Consider the following 22,376-nt stretch of genomic DNA (forward strand, 5'->3'; position numbering starts at 1 on the left):
TCACTGTTACCTAAATGAATAAGTAATAATGTGATTTAAAGTGTAATCACACTGACATGCACACACATCCAGTCACATTTTCACACAGAACACACACACTCAATCAAATCCAATTAAACATCCTGGGTTTCTTTTTTTTCTCTTTTTTTTTAGAAAATACTGTGATATTTTATTAAAAATGTTGCAGAAAAATTTTATACACGTGTCCAGCCAGAAATATCTCTATCATCACTTAAGGCAAAACTGCAAACATATATAAGACAAACTAAGGATTTTAAAACTCTACATTAAAACCCTTGTTATCTCGACTGGTTTAGGGACCAAATGGCAAGAATATATCTTTTTATAGAATTTACAAATGTAGCTTAAAATCTTCTGGATGTTCTTCCACTTTTTTTTTTTGTAATAGGATGCAAAACAGAAAGAGAGTTAATGGTTACTTTGTTATAATTTTATAATAATTAATATCATTAATATTTACACATTCACTTGCTTTTGTAACCCAAAATATCACAAGCCTGGCACAATACTTTACATATTGCTAGCATATGACAATTTGAAATATCTAACATATATTTCTTTACAAACATATCCAACTAATATTGATACAAAAAAAATAAATAAAGGAAAAATACAAAAAAAAAAAAAGAAAAAAAAGAAAAATCACTGCCTTTTTTTTTGTTCCTAAATAATAAATTGCTGGTCACATTGTAAGCTTAGGCAGTGCTGAGGTTGCAAGACAGAAAAAAAAGCCCACAAAGAAAACTACTGACAGCAGGTGATGAGATCCAGTCAGTCCTCATTCCTAGACAGGACGTGTCTGAAAATACAGAGTAAAGCTTCCTGGACATGCAATGTCTAAGAGAGTGGACACAAAAAGCAAAAATGCACAAAAACAGTACCGTGTGTGATGACCTGCAGACACAATGATGTGCAACTCGAGGATGGGATTGTGTTCGCATTTTGGTCGTTGTATGAAAAATAATGAAACGCAGGTTTGTAATCAGGGGGAAAGAATGACAGATGTTTGACTATATTTACACGGAAAAAGAAGAAAAAAGAAAAATGGAAACAACAGAAGGAACTCTTTTAATATCATTTTTCTTTTTTTAAATTTTTAAATTTCCACACACAACTATATACCTTTTTTCTTTTTTGTTTCTTTTTTTTTTTTTTTTTTTTTTTTTTTATACAAAGTTTTCATAAATACATTTCAGGCTGGGGTGTAGAACTGTGTGCCCAATTCAGGTGCATGAAGGATCATGAAAGATGATGTTCAAGATGTTCAATTGTTGCCACTGTCTTCCTGTTGTATTTATGGCACGAAAGCCTCCGTAAAATGTTTGTTTGTCCACAGAAACTGTTCATTTAGTGTTGTAGGAATATTAACAGTCACCCCTTGGTTGCCTTTTCTTTTGGTAAAACTCCTCGAAAACCTTCCATGAAGCTCAGCTCCAAATAGAGTTATTACTATAGTAACATTCACTTTGAATATTTTCATGAGTTCATGATCAATTTATACTGTTTGTACATTTCAAGAAGGCATGGTAGCAAAATAACATCTGCTAAGACTTTGGAGTCTGTGCTTCCCACAGTCAGTCACTTATGTTTGCCTTGTGTGGTTCGGTTGCTGGTCCAGAGGGAACCTGGCGCCATGCAGTCCCAGCAAAGCTATACCCGTGTGGTGGAATGGCCGTGGGGTAAGTTGGTACTGTTCTGGCTGCCACCGAAAGTATTGAAGTTGTGCAGAGGCTGCATGCCAGCCAGGGAGTTGGGGATCATGGTGATGGTGCTGGGAGTCATCAGGGGTATGTCGTCGGGTGACCGGCGCAGGGTAAGGGTGTAATCGGGCGGGCAAGTGAGGCGCAGCGTGTCGTGGGCCTGCAGCGACTCGCACTCGTGGTGGTGCTCGTGCTCCAGCTGCTGCTGCTTCATCTGCAGCGACATCAGCTCCTCGCTCTGCAGGTGGGCCACGTCATTGGCATTGGACGGGGTGTTGGTCGGAGCTGAGTTGCGTTGCGGGGTGGGAACGCGCCGGTTGGACTCGTGCCGCCGTTTGTCTTTCTTGTAGTAGAGCGCAGCGAAGGCAAGGATGTTCAGGAAGAGAAGGGAGGCTCCGACTGCAATAGTGACGCTGAGCTCGGTCGAGTAGTCCCTTTTGGTCTCGATCACCACCGTTGACTCGTCGGTAAGGTCGCCACTCTTGCGCTGGTCGGTGGTTTGTTTGGTGTTGGCAGGCGGCACCCCTGGGTGGCGGGTGGTGGATGGCCAGTTGTTTTTACCAGGGAACCGTTTGGTGTAAGGGTATGGGGTAGTGTCTTGCGGCGGTATCTTGGTAGTGGTTGATACATACTGAAAAAACTCATTTATGTTGTGAAGATGCGGAACTAGTTCTAACCAGAATGCGACCTTGGTGGCTCGGTAGTGGTCGCGGACTCGAGGTTTGAGGCCGATGTGGAGATAGAGCTGGTCTTTGGGGTTGTACTTGGTCCAGGCTACCTCCTCAAATCGGTTGGGCTTTGTGTGGATGAACTTTGTATCCTGGGGAACTGGCTGGTTTGGATCCCTGAGAAAGGAAAACAGAGAAGGGGAGATATTAAATCAGAATACTGAACTTTTTCTTATGTATCTGTGCTATCCAGTCAATACCATTTAAAACATAATGGTTTTAAAGCTGCATGATAACACAAATCAACAATGGAACTGCCCATTTGTTACCCTTCCAGATGAGTCATTACTCAATAAAGCCAAAGCCTTTCTTCTCTTTCTCAGCCCACTGTTCAAATCTAATGTGTTTTCGAGGTCGCTCAGAATTTGAATGCGGTAGGTGACAAAATGTTCTGTGCCCTCTATACACCGCTGACACATCTCCAGGTCTGTTGTCAGAGTTTTTTTTTTAGTTTGGAATACAGCTGCCTCTCCTGCGACTTTGTGACAGCGATTTCATTAAATTTGGAGTGGGGGACAGCAACCTTGGAGTGTTTGTTTGTCTGTTTGTGTGTGTGTTGGTGAGTTTGTGCATGTACAGGGGCGTTTCCCTGAATACTCAATAGGAAGGACCATCTTGAATCATGCAAATAAGTGGGTGAGGTGAGGGTGCAGTTGTGTTTGTGCTCAAGGTGGTTTTACATCGATGCATGTACTTCTACTTCCTCCTCTGCAGGTTGAATTCACTTTTTGTTAGTCCAAATGAATGTAATGTATTCATTATATTCATTCAGTCAGTGATTTTTGTCTGAAAAGGTGTGTGCAGGGGTTAAAGTAGATCCGTAAATATACACAAAGAGACAGACAAGCAGACAAGCTGATCCTTATCCAGGAATATATAAAAAGCTTTACATTATACATTCATGAGATTATTATAAAGATCAGCTCTACGTTTGAAAGGGGAGAGGAGCAGAATCGCTTGCTAACCGGCACGGAAATGTGCTCCTGATGTGAACAGCCGGGCTGTTGTGCAGTCAGACTTGGCATATGTAAATTCTCTTTTTCAAGTTTGAGAAACCATGTTTATTGCCAAAATGGAAATTTCAGAAAGAAATCTTAACACACTAGCGCTAAGGTCATGACATTGATGTGAAATGGCCTTTCATTTTCTTTTATATTATGTTTTTGGGTTGTCCGTTCATCCATCCCATTCTCGTGAATGAGATATCTCAGTAATGCTTTATGTGTACTTCTTCTAATTTGGCATAACTATTCATTAGGACTCAAGAACTGATTAGAATCTGGTGGTCAAAAGTCAAAGGTCAAGGTTGCTGTTAACTCACAAAAGACGTTTTTGGCCATAACCGCAAATTCATACCCTAATTATGACACATTTTAACTCAAATGTCTATAAGTATATAATGAAGTGATAACATTTCATATCTAAAAGGTCCAAGGTTGACTTCACTGTGACATCATAATGTTATGCAAAAACAATTATGTCCATTATTTAATGCTGTAACTCAGGAAGGGGACCCTGAGTTAAGGGAAGTGGAGCATTTATTTTAACCCTGACCTAACCCCAACCTAACCCTAGCAAAAGAGCAGCTTCTTTCAGTCATGACCCAAATCTCATGACCATAGTTCAGGTAGATCAACCAGTAAATCACAGCTTTACCTTCCAGCTCTGTTTTCACCACAAAGGTCCAGAGCTAACTCAAAGTTCAGCTTAAACAGATTAAAAGGAACTATTTCTTCAGCTTTATTCCCAAATAAACAGTAGAACCTCCTGCTACCCATCCATCCGCAGCCCTCACTTCACAATCTAAATTAATTACTGTACACTGCTATAAGATCACTAACAGTGATTACTTTTAAAAGCCAAGAAATTTAATTTGAGTATATATTTTATGACTTAAACAATGTCTCGTAGAGCAGGACACCTCAAAAGAGTTTGATCTACAAATGTAATTCAGCTCCATATATTTACTCTTAATCACGGGTTCTGCTGTAAAACATAGAGAGTTGTTAAGTCTTGCGAGAGTTAACAATGCACAAGTTCATTAGTTGCAAATGGGTTAGTTAAATTCATAAAGCAGGACAGCACAAAACAGTTTGGCATACAAATGTAATTCAGCTCCATATATTTGCTGTAAATCCTTGGGTTCTGCTGTGAAACACAGAGATTCATTAAGTCTCAGGAGAGTTAACAATGCTCATGTTCGTTAGTTGCAAACGGTATGTAAAAATTCACTGTTGACCAACATGAGCATGTCCAATGAATGTGTTCTTTTAGAGCCTTCATGCTCAACACTAGGTCCGGTACAACACCCACCAGGGAGGGGAGCTCACCATTGAGCTCAAGGCTGGACCTTGATCCATGAGGGCCCACAACCTACAGGGATAGGAATCAGGGTCGGGAACCTTGACGTGCTGATCCCCGGCATCGTAGTGAATTTATTCTACCATGAAAGTGTAATCCATTAATATGGACCCCAGGAAAAGTATTTGTTGCCAAAATAACAACTGATAGGAGATCTGTTAAAGGTACTGTAAACACATTGGTCCAATTGGGGTCAGCCCTATGTTCCCACAGCCCTATGTTGTGGGAATATAGGGCTGTGGGAACATAGGGCTGTGGGAACATAGACACGCTCCCGGTCCAATTTGTCCCATCCTGTACTTTTCCCTAAGGTATTTCTCTCATTAAAAAGGCTGGGCTCAGCCATAATGTAAGGTCTGCCCTCCAACTGGTGGCTACATATGGAATTATACATAAGGCTCTGCTAGAATGCAGTGGGGTTTCACTTAAGGCCTGTCATCTCAGTTCTAGCATATGCTGGAACAATATGCCCCACACACACACACACACACACACACACACAGAAGAAACAGACAACGCTCAAGGCCTTCCATGCTATCCAACGGCACAGTACATGCTTTGCTTGCATATGTTTCCATAATAATAACAGTGTCTTCAGCCATAGGTAGCCATACTGAATCTTTACTCACTGCGACAGGTGTACAGACACTGAAAAAAGAGTGGTGGAACAGATGCCTTCATGTACTCGGCTTAGCTGTAATGTATTCGTTGTTACCTTGTTACCATCTGACACCAGAGCAGCTTTAAATGTGTGACCTTTAGTATTATAGCAACAATCAGTTAACTTTTACATTTACTGAATAATGTGTTACATTAATTGTATTATATATTAATCTTAATTCATATTTTCCAGATCCTGGAGTTGTCAAATTTCCTATTACCCCTAAATGTCTTCTGTACACAATGCTATGAAAATGAAGAATGCTACATTTTTACTTAGAAAATGTCCTTGTCTTCTGCTGCTAAGGTCAGGTAAGGTAAGTTTTTCACACTCAGATACAACACAGTGTTGAAGAGCAAATTCCTATCATTGGACCAACGTGATGTAAATATTGGATTCTGGTTGATTGGTCAGGGAGGACATCCTCCATTGGAGCATCGTGCTACACATTTTGGCCAATGAAAGATTACTATAAAAGCATATATATAACTGAGACTTAGCAATGTTTTATTTCAACCATTATTCTTTTTTTATATTAAGAGCCCTCCGCCTCTATGGACCATACTCCTCTGATGGTGGAGGGTGGTGACTGCTTTGTTGTGACATCACAAAGTTCAGGAAGTCCTGACGGCTGGTTTTAAGGCTCAGTTTCTGAATACAGGCTGTGTGCATTTCTCTGTGGACTGAACGCTTTGATACTTTCACAGTAGGGGACCTTTAACAAATAAAATGTCGCAGCATTTTGCAACTGATTTGATTGTTACAAAGTCAGCCAACACCAGCAGCGTAACTACACCCTCAAACACAGAGGAGTGAGGGAGCAACAACTTTCCTTCCGGCTCAGTTGGAGCAGCCTTTCCAGAAGTTCCTCAGTAGAGCCGTAATTTCTGTCGTCAATCTGGTGATGTCCTTGTCTTGTTTTTTCACTGACCACCAGTTTGAGCTGTCAAACCTGCTCCTCACACTCTGTCATTTCCTCCCTTACTGCTCCACCGGCTCTCACACTCTGCCTCCAAGCTTTTGCCACATTCTTCCTAATGGCTGTCCTTATAACCTTTCATTCTCCTCTTTCAAGGCAGTTTTCGTTTTGTTTCCTGCCACCAACTTAGGATGCTCTGTCTCTTCCAACCAGATAAGTGGATTCGACTGGAGACTTTAATTTCTTTTTCTCTTTCCTACTATGTCCTACTACTTCATGGCCTGGAGGTTAACCGCTTCCTGTTTCGTTTCAGAGGTCTCCAAAGCTCTCACCAGCCTGTCGACTTCCTGTAAGAGTCCTCTGTAAGGTTCTGTACTCAGTGTCCCAACTGGACATTTGTCATATGGAGAAGACAAATATCAATATTGGAAGAATATCCATATTAATTTGTGATATAAACACCCATGTGCATTAATTCTGCAGTGGAAGTGGTATTTAAAAAGCATTAAATTTGACAGATATCCTGTCTTGTCAATAAATCTCGTGCTCGCCCTCTCCGACAGCAAAACCTGAGGCCAGAAAAACTGGACACTTTGCACAGAGAGAGAGGGACGAACGTGGGTTATCAGCGCCCTCATCTGATCTTATTCCTGCCCATTGCACTGATGATCCAAGGTATATCTAAAATGTTTGCAGCACCTGTGTTCAGCACTATTCAGTTTTGGCTTCCAAAATTCTCACAATCCCACAATTTAGTGAGTATAGCATACATTTGTATTCTGGCATTTATATCAAAATGTTGTTATCAATTTAAAGGTCCAATATTTTACACCTAAAGGTGTAAAAATATTGAATTTTTTAATTTTGATATCCCTAAGAAGGTATATTTGTGATTTTAAGAGCCAAAAACTACCTGAATGTAGTTTTACATCTCCTCTCAACAGGTTAGTGAACCAATCAGAAGAGAGGAGGCTCTGACCTTCTCTTCTGATTGGCTGACTGTTTTCTGAATGATAGATTAAAGATATAGCAGATTTTCAGCTAAACACTCAGAGAAACCAAATCCTGCAAGGTTTGATGGTGAGTCCAGGTAGGGGCATGGTTCAAGGTGTTGTGACATCACAAAGTTCAGGAAATTTTGATGGCTGGCTCAGTTTCTGAATACAGGCTGTGTGCATTTCTCTGTGGACTGAGCTCTTTGGTACTTTCACAGTTAAAGTTATTCATATAGACATGAACATCAACCTTTATGATATATGGGATCTTTGATATCAACATCTAAAATCTATTTCTCTGCCTTAAAGCCACCACATGTTGAGAGACAGAACACAAACAGCAACACACTCATACATAATCACAGCCACACTCAACCTTATTGTGTGTACATCCAAATTGTCCAATTTTTTTTTTTTTACTGGCATCAGGAAGAGTTTCAAAAAACATGAATCTGTTGTGATTCACAGTGGGAGACTTTTGCAAAGAGCGGAGCAGCCTTGTTGAAAAATGGCCACACTCCCAGTGATGAATTCGCCTTCAGTCGCTGCTTTATTGGAAGCATCGAGAGAAAAGAGCTTTCTTGAAGTGTATATAAGGCAGTGAGTGCACACACACACACACACACACACACCCTATCCCCACCCCCCCACTGATCAGGCGTCCACTTGGATGGGAGCCAAACAGGGAGAGTGAACACTGCAGCCAATGATGCTGATCAAGTTATGCAACTTAAAGTGAATGTTCAGTATGACTAGGCTGCAATACCTAATCTCAAGGTGTGTGAAACAAGAACATGATCCAAATATACACAGCAAGCAAATCCTCTCATCAAACCCAGCGCTGCCATAGCAACGAGGGAGGATTTGACTTGTTTTATTAACCTCCACTTGATCTCTTTGACTCATGCGCTAATCATCAAACCGGTAATCACAACACAACTTTTTTGTTGGTGTTAAGGAAGTCCATTCATTCTCAGTGAGTCTGCAAGTATCTACACACAAGGTCGGTCACAGGGCACCATAAGCCCGTTGTTTATCTCTCGTCTTGTGAATGTTCAGCTGCTCCGCTATCATTCCCGATTGCCTTAGTAACCAAGGTTACCGTGACCCATACTGATAGTGCCTGTTGGAAGATACGAACATTTGACAGAGAACAAAAGATGCCAGGGACAAGCAGGATCGCTTTACTGGGCCAAAAGTCAAGGAAGACCCGCAACATGAGTTAGGTAAGACATGAGATCGGGTTTGAGTTTAAGTATCCAATTGAAGTTGCACACATGGATGTGAGATATTGAAGAGCCCTATTTTGGAATATAGTTTGTTACTGTTTACTTCTACTTAAGACTTTTATTGACTTCCGGAAACGTTAAACCTTAACCTTCAACCTTCCACCTCCATCAGCTTTAAAGGTCATTTTTAACTCTCAGAAACAGATTAAAAGAAGAACCATAAACTTTTTGGACTCACTTTATTTAAAGGCTTCTCAGATGCCTTCAGCTAGTGCTGGGCAATACAGTCTATAGGTTTTATCGCAATATTTTTAGGGTGTATCGTGATACACAATATATATCTCAATATTTCGAAATCTCCTCAAACTTTGATGCATCAAACCACTGCTATGATGATTGTACTCCCTGTAACATTTGTCTGCATTGAAACATTTTTGTTAACTTTTGTTCATTAAAGGTTTTTTCTATTGGAACGATTTTAAATTTCAATGAAAAAGATAGAAATCACAACCGAGAACCAACCCTGAACAAAGGCAGAGCTTCGAATGCCAAAGCAAATTTGATAGCAGTATCTTAATAACCATTGTCATTATATCGGCCACCCCTACATCACACTAGGACACAGTGATGGAAAGCACTTCCGATGGACAAGTCTGCAAGTCCAAAGCTCTGGATACTATACCTGCAGGTTTTTAGATTTTGGCAGATTTGCACCATGCAGAGTCATTGCCTATTAGCAACTAGCAGTTCCTGTCTGGGCTGCAAACATGGATCAGCTGGATTTTTATTCAATTTTAATCGTAGTTCCTCATGTTTTTGTTTGAATGGTTTCTTTTCCCCTCCCTTACCAGTTTTACAGTGTTGCTTTTATCTGTGGTTTTATTTTTTATGGGTATTTATTTCTTATGTTCCGCAGTCAGTGTTGCTTGATCAGGGTAGGAGTGAGATCTGTAATTTCCAGGAATTTATGGATGGTTAAACTGAACCTTTGAACCTTGCATGCATAAACAGCAAATACTGGGTAATTTTGAAACCCATGAAAACAAGATGGGTCGTTCTGAGACAAGGACTCATATTATGAAGAGGACCCCTTTTAAATTGTTGCTAAGCAAATATGGATGTTTATACTGATTCCAGTGTTTGATGCAGTGTGGTGATTAATGACTCTAGGAAGAGGGGGGGAACTTTTCGATGCAAAAACAATGCTAAGGGTTATGTATCTCTGTCAGAAGTGATGGTACATCATGAATAAAAAGGAAATGATGAAAGAAAGGAACACTCACCCTGTTTTTGCAAAGTTAGTCCAGTAAGTCATGACCACAGCACTCAGCATCACGTCGTTCTTAGAGAAGTTGCAGTTAAAGAGATCCGTAGGGCCGATCATAGGGATCCCGAACACGTACGGTACTTCGTCACCGTGGGCCGAGTCGGCCCAGCTGGGCTTCATGTCGCTCTGACAGTGGTGGTAGAATGCGTAGAAGTAGGTTGGTGAGCCATACTGGGCGTGGAGGTCAGCTGTGGCCACTGCTGGCGCTACCCACTGGTGGTCAGTGAACAGAGCCACCAGGGTCTTGCGTCGGGTCTCTGGATTCTCCTTGTCTGCCCAGTCTGTGTACATGAATTTGATGGTCTCGCGCAGAGTGTCCTTGCCCTCCGGGTAGCCATAGAGATGGTCCACGAAGTCCGACACAGCAAAGTCAAAGTCATTGGCAGAAACCCCGTCCTCGCTGTCCACAATGCCATCAACAAACTTAAACCCCTCGCCTTGATTGACCCCCAGCATGATGTCATAGTTGAGGAACTCCCCTTGCTCCATCAGGATCTGGGGGTCATCTGGAATCACATCTCCATCAATCACAGGGCCAAATGCAATATGGTACTTTGCGGGAGTGATGTACTGCTCAATCAGCTCCTTGTAATTCTTGTTCTGCAAACACTCCACCAGGTCGATGGTGTCCAACATGTTGCAGCCCACCTTCTCAGCCAGGGCTCGCGTGTATTTGGCAGGCTGGTAGTTGACCGCCCAGCTGGACAGTGCCGTGCCACTCTGGATGATGGCTTTCTGGAACAGATCTGAGATTGAAGCTGGTATTAGTGAAAGACACACATATTGGCAGCAAATAGTTGGTTAAAAGCACGGGAATGGGCTTCCATTTGCGTTCCTGGGCTCCAACAGGGAAACAGAAAGACAAAGCACACAAACTTGATGATGTATTGTAAGTAGTCGTTTTAAACAAGCTATTTCATGTACCACCGCTGACTAGCTAATTACATATCTAGAATGCAGTCTCCAGCCAGCAGCGAGCCTCTTCCTGGTGGATGTCTGAGGCTCTTTTTGTCAATGTGACTGTCAGTCTCTGATAGAACGTTACCTTTACTGCTTTATGCAAATACAGTTCTAAGTTAAATTAATGAGCAACAAGTGCAACTATGAAACCTAAAAACACATTTTCGGAAAATGTGATCTAAATCTAGTTTTAGGAACACTGCTGCAAATGTAGTAAGTCCTTTACACTATACCCATACACAAATGTGATATATGTAGATATATTGAATTTCAATTTCAAATTGTATACTTCATTATCAGCCATTATATATAGCTGTTAGTAGGTGTAAATATTTTGTAGCAACTAAGCCTATGTAAGAACTGGTTTGTGTGGTGCAACTTGCTTTGATTTAGTTATATAAATAAAATATATGCAAAATTATAAATTCGAACAATTTCAAGTTTTAATAAATACATATCTAAAGCAAATATATATTGCAAACATATGCAACATTGTATACCACATACAAGTCCATCAGTTATTTAACATATATACATATGCAAATTTTTATATGGGTTTTTCATAAATCCTGAGGATGTATATACTGTATGTGAATAATAATATGCATGAATATCCATCATATATCCATCATATATTGCAACATCACTCTTGATATAGGGACATACTGTATATGTCATACATTACAAGAAATTTCATATTTAAATGCATCTGTTCTGGCTTTTTATTAATTGTATTTCTATGCAACAATACCTCATGGCAGAGTTTGAATGTAGCATTTTAAAATTGATAAATTGCCCAATTTACAAATATGAGTCAAACACAGAATTCTTCAATTCTCTCCATTTCATTTCATCATATCGGCATAAAGCATTTTAAGGCAAATAAAAAGATGATTCACAATACTGACGTTACATCTTTGTGTCCCTAATGAACAAACGGGAACATAAAAGATATTTGCTGCTTATATAGCAACAACACCTTAGGGACCTTCCACATCCTTGAATAGGTAGCACGGCTTCACGAGCTGCCAATCAGCAAGTAGGCCACAGTACACTAGGAACACTGGAGTTATGTGTATATATATATATATATATATATATTTTTTTTTTTTTGTTTCTGAGAGTGCTATTTATACTCATGCAAACACACAGTGGTGATGACTCAACCAGGCCAACTTGAAAAGTATGTTTTGAGCACAATGAAGACACTTCCCACAAGGCCTGGCGAAGCAGGCGTATAGGGTTTTACTGCTGCCGCTGTTAGTCAGATGTGGAGCATCAGTTAAACCTCAAGTCGGATGTTAACTTCAAAAACATACACACAGAGCAACTGAGAGCTTTTTATGACCTTGGTATGTGACTCGCTGATGGTACCACTATCTTAATAGCAGCTTTACAACAGAGATAAAGGGAGCATTACGTCTCTCTTTGATGTATTATATATCACCGAGTGTGTTGACTCTCTCAGTCATGATCGGTGCCTTTCAGAACATGAGGACTTTTACCTAAATGTAAACTAAAACCTTCCCATTCCCTCAAGTGCAAGATGAAGAAGACTGAAACAGACCTAATAACTGCAACACAAGAGCGAAGGGGAAACAGGAAGTCTCCCTCACTAGTAAACCCGATGAACTTCGACTGGCGAGATAAAAAGGTTGATTTTGTGGGAAGGTGCATTTTTCACAAAGCCTATTATTTGTCCCACACAGAGGGGGGAAATGGCCTGGGAACTGCAGCAGCACTTTCTCTACATTCGATCCTCCAAATCCTTCTTTTTGTCTGACAGATGGGTCTGGCGATTTTTTCCTCGCCTGTTGTATAAATTTGAGTCGCGCAAATTCATTTCATTTGTGAAAGCCAGGAGCTCTGTGAGAGACAGGAAATATGATCTTTTGGCTGTTCTATTTAAGTTTTCCATTAATAATACATCTAAATACAATATGATAATCCAGAATCCGTGCCAGTCATTCCTTCTCCTACAATGCAGAAATGTTTAGAGACTGAGGCATGGATGAAAATATACTTTGGCGGTGTTATACAGAGAACTATGTGTCAAAACAGATGCTGCAACTTTAACTATGCCTCATGATAATAAAGTGTCAAACCAGCCCTTCCCAAGCTAAGTTCAAACTACTGTCCAAGTGATGTTGGCATATGTCACCTATAAGTGGATATATTATTATCACATATATACATCCTCTGGATATATGAAGATATAAGTTCATAACATACATGAAATACCCATAGTAAAATGTACATATATAAAAAAATATCTATGTAATTAATTTTTATATGGTATAACATATTTTTTATATATTCATTCATTAAAACAACATATATTTAAAAATCTATATGTATATATAGTTTTTTTCTTATTAATTTCTTACAATTTTTTATACACATATATAGAAAATATCTAAAAGATTGATTGTTATATGGTACTGTATAACATCATCATATATGTTCATGATATATATTTAATTTATATATGCAAGTTTATTAAAACAACATACATATATAAATTCAATATGCTCCTATATGTTTTTCTTTTTTACTTTTGGACTTTTGGACTGTATGTAATATCAACACAGGCTCTGGGATGGATATATACTCATATGACATATGTCTACAATATAAGCATACATACATAAATATATATATTTGTATGGGTTAGACATACTGTATATGTCAGCATATGAAATTGCTCCAATCAAGGTTTTTATTCTGTATCAACATGTTATAAAATATTGAAATATAATGGCTGTGTAGCTGATAATGAACCAAAAAATTGGCCTACTACAAGAATAAAAACACAACAGTGTAGAACAATGACTAAAAGGCAGAACTTGAATCAGAACATGAGAAAAGTACAAGGTAATAGAGAAAAACTTGAATTTCCTGAGGGTGGTAATCATGGAATGGTCCCATGGTCATTTAAATTCAAGGGATTTAGGGATTCAACATATTCTCATGTGCATAGCTGTGCTCAGCAAATTTAAAGCCAATAGACCTGTTAGATAATAAAATATATATTTTTTTGAAACTGCATTTTTGCCTGAAGGTGTCACTTCCTGGATGTGCAAATGAAATTTCATGGCAATTTGCCAAAACTCTTTATAAAAATCAGGAAAATAACAAAAAAGAAACATCACCAACATCCCAGAGCTCACTGTGAATGTGTGAAGCCCACGCTGTAACAAAACACTGCAGCAGAAATGACAAAAATGATGAAAAAGGGTCTCTTTGCATGTGAGCGAGGGCACGTACCTTCTGAGTAATGGGAGAGGGTGAGCAGGCTGACGCACGACGCTCCGGCACCGGAGCCAAAAATGGTCACTCTCTTTGGATCTCCTTTGAAGGCCTGGATGTTTTCTTTGATCCACCTAAGAGCCTGAATTTGATCCAGCAGGCCGTAGTTGCCCTTGGCTGCCTGGTCTCCTGTGCTTAGAAACCCTGGATTGATGAAAACAAACAGGAGAGAAAAAAAAAGAAAAGATCTCAGCCTTACATCTGAGGTGTTTGGCATTGATTTAATGTTGCCCGAGAGTTGGAAATATAACTTTTTTTCAAGTCCAGAACCCTAACCTGCATGCTTCACCAATAAAGTGAGATAAATTGTTGAAATGAAGATCATGACTCTCATCTGAATTCGTCTTGGGTATTTTATGAAAGTAGCAAGTTGCACTTCAACACCCACTATTTGCACTGTTAAAAAGGTATCCGCAGGTTCTGAAAGGTCATCAGCTTCGTCAAAGACGACCTTCCAAGGTATTAAAGTTAAAGTGAAGTCTAAAATGTAATTTCCGACGGTAATTTGGATATTTTCGCTCATCTGCTACAGACAATATACACTTATAAACTAAAAACGCAACTGTGATGGTGGATTGTCCTGCAGGGGGCATTGCTCAGTCATTTTCTGCGCACATACAATTGCGATGAAACCCATTAAGTCAGAACAGGTGGCTGATTATTTCAGAAAAAAAAAAATCAACTGACAATTATTAATAATTTCTAATTGGTTCATATATCCATCTATTTCCTGTTGCATATTGGGGTCCAGGTCAAGTTCGTTTAATTGCTCATGCTCGTGTGATAATGATAAATAATTCTGGTCCATATCGTCCCTTCTGGTTTACAAAGCAGGGGATCGGCACGCCATGGAACCAACTTGACATCCAACTGCCAGGAGGCCCCGGGGTAGACCCTGAACACGCTGGAGAGATTATATATCTAATGTGGTTTGGGGATGCCTTGGGATCCCACAGGAGGAGCTGGAGATAGAGGGAGGTTTGGTGTACTCTTCTTGATCTGTTGCCTTGGGTAAGCGGAAGAAAATGAATGGATGGATGGATTTTTTTCATCGCCAATCATCAATCTACACTCAATACCCCATAATAATGGAACAAAAACAGGATGTTGGAACTGAAATATCACAAACTCAAAGTTGACTCAAGTTTTCCCCCGAAATCTCCAATTTCTCTTGATCGTCTATAAGATGTTTCTAGAACTTGATTGGAGTAAAATTCAAATTCAATTGATAGATCTTTGTACATTAAGACACATAAAATAAAAAAATAACATGACACCTCCAGTGGGCACTGGAGATTGAACACTGCAATTCAAAGAAAAAAAGGGTTTTCTATCAGTAGATTTAATCATCATCAAACGAAAATAAAAAAGGAAGTTATTCACTCTCCTCCTTCCTATACTGAAAATCCTCCGAGTCCAACTCCATTAAAACTCTGGACAATAATGATAATTAGTCAGTACATCAGCTCGTTTGTAAGGCAATCAGCACTGAGTTCAGCAGCCTCAAGCGCCAACACACAGATAGTCAAGTATGCAAGGCCTTTTAATTTGATTTCACCCATGGCTCCAGAAATGGTCGGGCCAATAGAGATCTCTTCCAGTCAAGAGGCAGACCAACCAGCCTGGCGTGAGTTCCACGTCCAAAACTTGTTGACAAATTAGCAAATGCGCCTAAACCCATTAAGTGGCTTTCTAAATGCTGCCACTGGGGGAACTGGTGGCTCCTCCTTTGCCAGGCCCGGGAGCTCGGCGGCCAAGCTTGGCAGCGGCAGCCTGTCCCTGCGAGCTGACCAAGACCGAGGCGGTGTAAATGACAAATGGGATGAGGACCACTGGGTAAGAAAGGAGGAAAAAAAAGGGGAGAGGTAGCCTGTGGCTGTTTGATAGAGAGCAGATCCGGTTTGTCATGGTGAGGTGGAGGGGATGATAGAGAGGGGATGGAGGGCAGGGGTGGGGAGGATTACAAGGCCTCTGGCAGCCGCATACACCCTGCAGGATGACCACAGGCCCTGGCATTGCTCTCCTCTCTTTACTCCACCTTTTCCTGGCCCTCAGTCTCTCTCATTTCTACTCTGTTCCCCCGTGTTTTACCCACCTCCTCTCAAACCAAGCCACAAAGGCGCCGAGGAGAGCTCCCGAGGATGTGTGAAGATGCCCATCTCCCGGATATAACAGATGGACGACGTCTAAAGAACAGACTCACGTGAAACTGAAGCGACCTAAGACAGAGCTGTGAATGTAGAAGCTTGAGAAACAGGTGAAGGGGCTAAAGGATAATCGCTTCACCAAACAAGACCTGTGATTATAAAGAACAAGTAGGGTGTAAGTATATTTGTTGGTGTACTACTACAAGTGGGCTCTCTTACTGCAACGTTCACAGCAGTGGCGATCCTAGACTCCGGGCGGCCCTAGGCGAAGAAGCCCCCACCCTCACATGCTGGCAACCGGCAGTAGCTACAATTTGCAAATAGTAGTATTACCTAGTAATGTCAAGAATAGAACTTTAATACATGAGTTAAGTCATAGCTATGGTGACTTAAAGTAGAATTTCCTGACTGAATACAGTTCATAAATCACATTTACATGTCACAAGTTCAGTATTTCTGTCAGTTATCACTGGCACGTCCTCTGATGAACATCTGGGTAAATAAATAAGATAAGCCTCTGACATCAGACTGGTATTTTCTTGGAAAAAGAAGATGTAAAACACGACAGATCTTTGACAAATGGGAAGTCATATAAACTGCTTGTCCTTATTTATATCCTGAAAAAACGCAAGAGAGGAAGAGAGAGCAGCAGTCGTGATGCTGAGTTGATCGCGCCGGCGCTCTGACGGCCATTCATTCCACTGACAAGGTCGTGATTTAAAAAGACTGTCAGAGCCGGAGGAGAGCTGTCAATACTGAAATGGAAAAACACTCTAATGGTACATATTTAAAATACTCTGCAGGGTGAATTATGTGAGGAAAAATGCTGTCTACCCTTTCAGCCGGACTGCTGACATGAAATTCAAACAAATGGTGTCAATTTTCACAGTTTCACTTGACAGGCGCAGATAACTGCTTGGTTAATGTAATGCAATAATAATAAGACTTGGATTCCCTTTGGGAAATGGTGAGAAATGAAGACGAATTCTCTTCATTTTAGGTAAGCAATAGTCTCCCTGCGATTTCACAGAAGGGGGTACATTTCTGGTTGTTTGGAAGGATCCCGAAAAGGATGCAATTTGGTTCTACTTATTCCTGGGAAGCCTTAAAGTCCGTGCACAGCAGGTTACAGGTTACGTATAGAAATGTATTTCTTTGGAGCTGTGAATTACAGTCAACTGACATGTCAACTGAGGGACTGTCATCTACTGAGGAAACCCAAGCTTCTGCAAAAATTCCAGCATCATGGTTGCTTACGTCCGCCAACCAGTCAAGACGAAGGAAATATGGTCACAATCTCCCCTTCCTGAGATACAGCATTGAATTAAGGCCAGACGTGTTTTTTGCATCATTGCGCCATTACTTCATAATTTGTGTTAAATTGTGTCATAATGAGTGAATGAATTTGTGAGCAAATATGCGTTTTGTGAGGTGAAAGTGACCTCTGACCACCAAAATCGAATCAGTTCGTCCTTGAGGCTAAATAGACATTTGTGCGAAATATGAAGGAATTTCCTTGAGGAGTTCACAAGGTCAAAAACATTGTTTTGTGAAGTCACTGTGAACTTTGACCTTTGGCCACCAAAATGTAATCATTTGAATATTGAGTCCAAGTGAATATTTGTACCAAATTTGAAGAACTTCCCTCACAGTGCTGGTATGACTGTATGTGGTCTTCCTGTATAAGTTGGTGGCAACATTAATATAGGAAAGTCACAGTGGTTATTTCAGCCTGTAATATTTAAGTCTGGATATATATATATATAAAAAACAAACGTGAAAAACTTCCACAAGATGTAATAGCTATTTTTCGGCCAATAACTGATAGAGAAGCTCATTGTTGTTTCCAGATAAGGTTTTTGCTGTGCTGTTAGTGACACTATGATCTTTCACTGAGCCCAGAGGAAGCACTTCATCAACAGCAGCTCTCCCACTGCTCTGGGAGGTGGGGGGGGGCATTAATCCCTCCCTTCCCCTATTTTTATTAATGCTGCCTTGACAGGGGCCGGGAAGCTTAATGTAGGTCAGTCATGAAAAGCACAGAGTGGACACAAGCATGAGGTTTGGACAGAACTAAGGCGGGAGGTCTAATGAGTCTCTGCTTTGACTCATTTTTATTTATTTTAACTAGAACAGTGACTGGAAGCAGAATATTGTTTTGTTTTTGTGAGGTTTGCTCGATTTTGGGGGATTTCGGATATTAGACATCTGGTCTGACCAAACAGGCTGTTGGGTGCGTTATGGCAGCGGCTCTCAAACTGCTGTTGAGGAAATGGTGGAACTTTTCTTTTTCATCAACATAATGAGGAAAGTTAAATGTTCAAAAGTGGTCAACGCTGAAGTGTCGAGGGTGGCTCCAAAAATGAGTCAATCCCCTTAAAACTCCCATATTAAAATACCTAACTTTACAGCAGAAAAATACATCTTTACCTGGTACAAAAAATGGTTTTGGTCTCTATAGCAACTGTGCAGATGGCTAGTCACTCAGTGTGTAGTTAGCTATGTTTGTGGTGTTGGTGCCTTTTGGTGGACTGCTCCTATTTTTTGAGGTGAGTGAAATTCTAGTACTCTTTTGCGTTAGGGTTTTGTGTTAGCACTAATTAGCATGTATTTGAGTCTGCGCTCACCATATCTGCCTTGTTAGCTTACTAATTAGCCAAAAATGAATTAGCCTTGGGTTAGCCCAGATGCCTAGCTGTTGCTCACGATGGTAACAGGAGTGTATACTTGCTAGCGTCATTAAACCAGTATGCATTGAAGTCTCACATCTTTGCCCATTTTTGAATTAGCTAGGAGGTTGGGGTGGACCAATGGGTGATGTCACGGAGGCTTTGCCCATCTTCATTTACAGTCTATGACTTTAGTGGGTTACATAAATGTAGAACTTCCTTCATTTGAAAAAAACTACTCTGACATCCCAACATAATAAATGTCTACACATATATAAAAATACACTGTGTTTTTGAGTGTGGTGTTGATAGACATGTTCTCCCATAATGTACAGCATTTTGGAAAATGTGCAGGAACTATGTTTTTTGGTGCCATGGCTGAGGATAGAAATGATACTCCTCCAAACCTGCAAACCCCACCGGATAAAATCCATGTGGTAAGATTCAACAAATCAATGAAACGCTGGCATTTCGGAGACACGAGATTTCCACTCGACAACAGAAATGTGTTTGCAGAGCCAAAAATGAGCACAGTCAGTTTAACTGACTTAATCTGCACAAAATATCTGAGTTGAAATTTAAAATTAATTCTTACCAAGCCCTGGAAATACCATCAGAGTGTTATCTAAATGCCACAGCGTGTTCTTGTACATAGTTTAATTTTAAGAAGTAGCAGCATCAGATGACAGCGGGAGCGCCATGAGTGACATAAATGACACAGAGCGAAATGGCACTGCGACCCGGCAGAATGCCAAGTGCTCGAGCTTTGGGCACAAAATGTTCATGGGCCAGAGAAAGAGAACCATATGAGTCAATGCATGTGTTTAAATTCATTACACTCACGCTGCATAAGGAGGAATGTCTGGGTTCCCATATGCAAATGTAATATATAAAATAATATGTAAAATATAAAAATATATTTTATATCTATATAAGTAAAAATGATGTATGAAACCTATTAGAAATTGGATTGACATATATTTAGCCTATAAAATTATATGCATGTACAGTGGGGCAAAAAAGTATTTAGTCAGCCACCAACTGTGCAAGTTCTCCCACTTAAAAAGATGAGAGGCCTGTAATTTTCATCATACCTCAACTATGAGAGACAAAATGAGAAAGAAAAAATCCAGAAAATCACATTGTCTGAATTTTAAAAGAATTTATTTGCAAATTATGCTTCCACTCCTTCGTCGCCCGGGCGATGTGTTTGGGATCAGTGTCCTTTGACAGCTCTTTGGTCTTGGCCATAGTGGAGTTTGGAGTGTGACTGTTTGAGGTTGTGGACAGGTGTCTTTTACACTGATAATGAGTTCAAACAGGATCCATTAATACAGGTAACGAGTGGAGGACAGAGGAGCCTCTTAAAGAAGAAGTTACAGGTCTGTGAGAGCCAGAAATCTTGCTTGTTTGTAGGTGACCAAATACTTATTTTACTGAGGAATTTACCAATTAATTCATTAAAAATCCTACAATGTGATTTCCTGGATTCTTTCCCCCCATTCTGTCTCTCACAGTTGAAGTGTACCTATGATGAAAACTACAGGCCTCTCTCATCTTTTTAAGTGGGAGAACTTGCACAATTGGCGGCTGACTAAATACTGATTTATATCGCTTCCTGAGCTGCTAGAATTATTTTTAGTAATCCTATTATTATTATAATCATTATTATTACTGTGAAAAACGGCCTGAGATAACCTCTGTCATGATTTGGTGCTGTATAAATAAAACCGACTTGACTTAATGGAGGTGAAGTTACGCTGAAATTAGCCGTCATTCTTTTCTCCCTGTCTCATTAAAGCATTGGGACAAAGCAATAATAATCACACCGAGCTGCACTGATCGCCGATCAGCTCAACCGCTGAATGATGCACGGCTGAGACTGAGAGCCTGTGAAGACAATGAAGGATTTGTCTTGTAAGTTGTAAGTCCATAAATATGATTTATCCATGTGTTTGTGTTGGGTTATGGATAGCTGTCAGAAAACTGTTAACAGTAATTGTCGTAATTATACTGATGAAGAGCGGAAGTTCTTCTGGTGCTTTTGTCGGTTGCTAAGCAGATACAGGTCCGTTACCAAAGCCTCCTCGACTCAAGACCCAACCCTGATTTACATGTAGCCAGGAAAAGAGATATGGGTTGGGATCAGGTTTGTTGTCTGGCCAATGGAAAGGCAAATGATTACACTGTTAGACCTTAGTGTATATGTGACATCCAGCTTTTATCCAGATACAATAAGATTTGACACAGGTTTAACATTTGATTTTTGATTTGAAATGTAAAATCAATATCAGAAGATACCCTAAACCTAATCAATACTGGGGGAAAAAAATTGGAATCAGTGCATACAAAGGTAAATGTCCATGTCGTCTTTCATTATAAAGCAGATCTAGGATCTATATTAATACTGTGAAAGTATCAAAGCCTCAGTCCGCAGAGAAATGCACACAGCCTGTATTCAGAAACTGAGTCTTAAAACCAGCCGTCAGGACCTCCTGAACTTTGTGATGTCACAACACCTCGAGCCATGCCTCTAGCTTCTCTGAGTAGCCAGTCAGCCAATCGGAAGAGAGGTTCAGAGTCTCCTCTCTTCCGATTGGCTCACTGACCTTTTGTTACTAAAGCTCCAGAGGAAAGCTGGGGCGACATTGAGTAAAATATATCTTCTTATGTATCAACACTTCAAAATAAAATACAGGAAACATATCAGACCTTTAAGTTTTATCTTCATTCATCACCCTATTTACTCTTAATGCATCTCGGGCAGAGCGCAGAGCTGTGGATGCACTTTTCTGGTTCACCGCTCAGCACTAATGTGGAGCATCATCATCATTTCGACATTAAAGCTCAAACAAACATCCTGTGAGTTCACATTCACTGTCAGCGGCAAAAGCAGCTGTAAATGGAGCCTGTATCTCTCTCTGGGAAACAGATGGTTGTAATCAAAAAAAAAAAAAAAAAAATTGTGAAACCACCACATTTTTTATCTCATTTATAATTTCAATAAAGCAGCCAGGAAAAAAAAAAGTAGGTCCTTCATCATCCTATCATAGGGAGAGAGGCAGGGCACATTGACAACATGACAGTAATAGTAGTTAATTGTGCTCTCTGTTGAGAAGATAATCTCTCCAGCAGCTCCCAGATGAAATGTTAATTATCAAAGGGAATGATGGGAAGGGAATGGTTTGGAAAAAGCCCCCCCCCCCCCGTCTGTCAGAAACCAAAGTCGCCCACCGGCTCCATCATAACGGCGAGGGGGAAGGTGAAAGAGAGAGTCGAACGTGGCTGAGGTCTGTAATTAGGACAAGCACGAAAGCCCACACGGGGCGATGCCTGGTGTTAAACATAAC

The 22,376-nt window shown here is 40.3% G+C and overlaps 1 protein-coding gene across 1 annotated transcript in view; it reads right to left on the minus strand.

Moving 5' to 3' along the window:
• Positions 1-436: 436 nt before the first annotated feature.
• nlgn4xa (neuroligin 4 X-linked a) overlaps positions 437-22,376 on the minus strand; it is an 80,688-nt gene continuing 58,748 nt past the window's right edge. The window contains exons 4-6 of the mRNA XM_023426919.2: positions 14,169-14,354; positions 9,898-10,687; positions 437-2,566 (exon numbers count right to left, since the gene is read on the minus strand). Coding sequence (XP_023282687.1) covers positions 1,672-2,566; positions 9,898-10,687; positions 14,169-14,354 — 1,871 coding nt within the window. The 3' untranslated portion in view covers positions 437-1,671. The remainder of the gene's footprint in view (positions 2,567-9,897; positions 10,688-14,168; positions 14,355-22,376) is intronic.

The sequence above is a fragment of the Seriola lalandi genome, unplaced genomic scaffold (assembly GCF_002814215.2).
Source record: "Seriola lalandi dorsalis isolate HSWRI2012SDOR001 ecotype SW California unplaced genomic scaffold, Sedor1 jcf7180002054850, whole genome shotgun sequence".
NCBI classification, from domain to species: domain Eukaryota; kingdom Metazoa; phylum Chordata; class Actinopteri; order Carangiformes; family Carangidae; genus Seriola; species Seriola lalandi.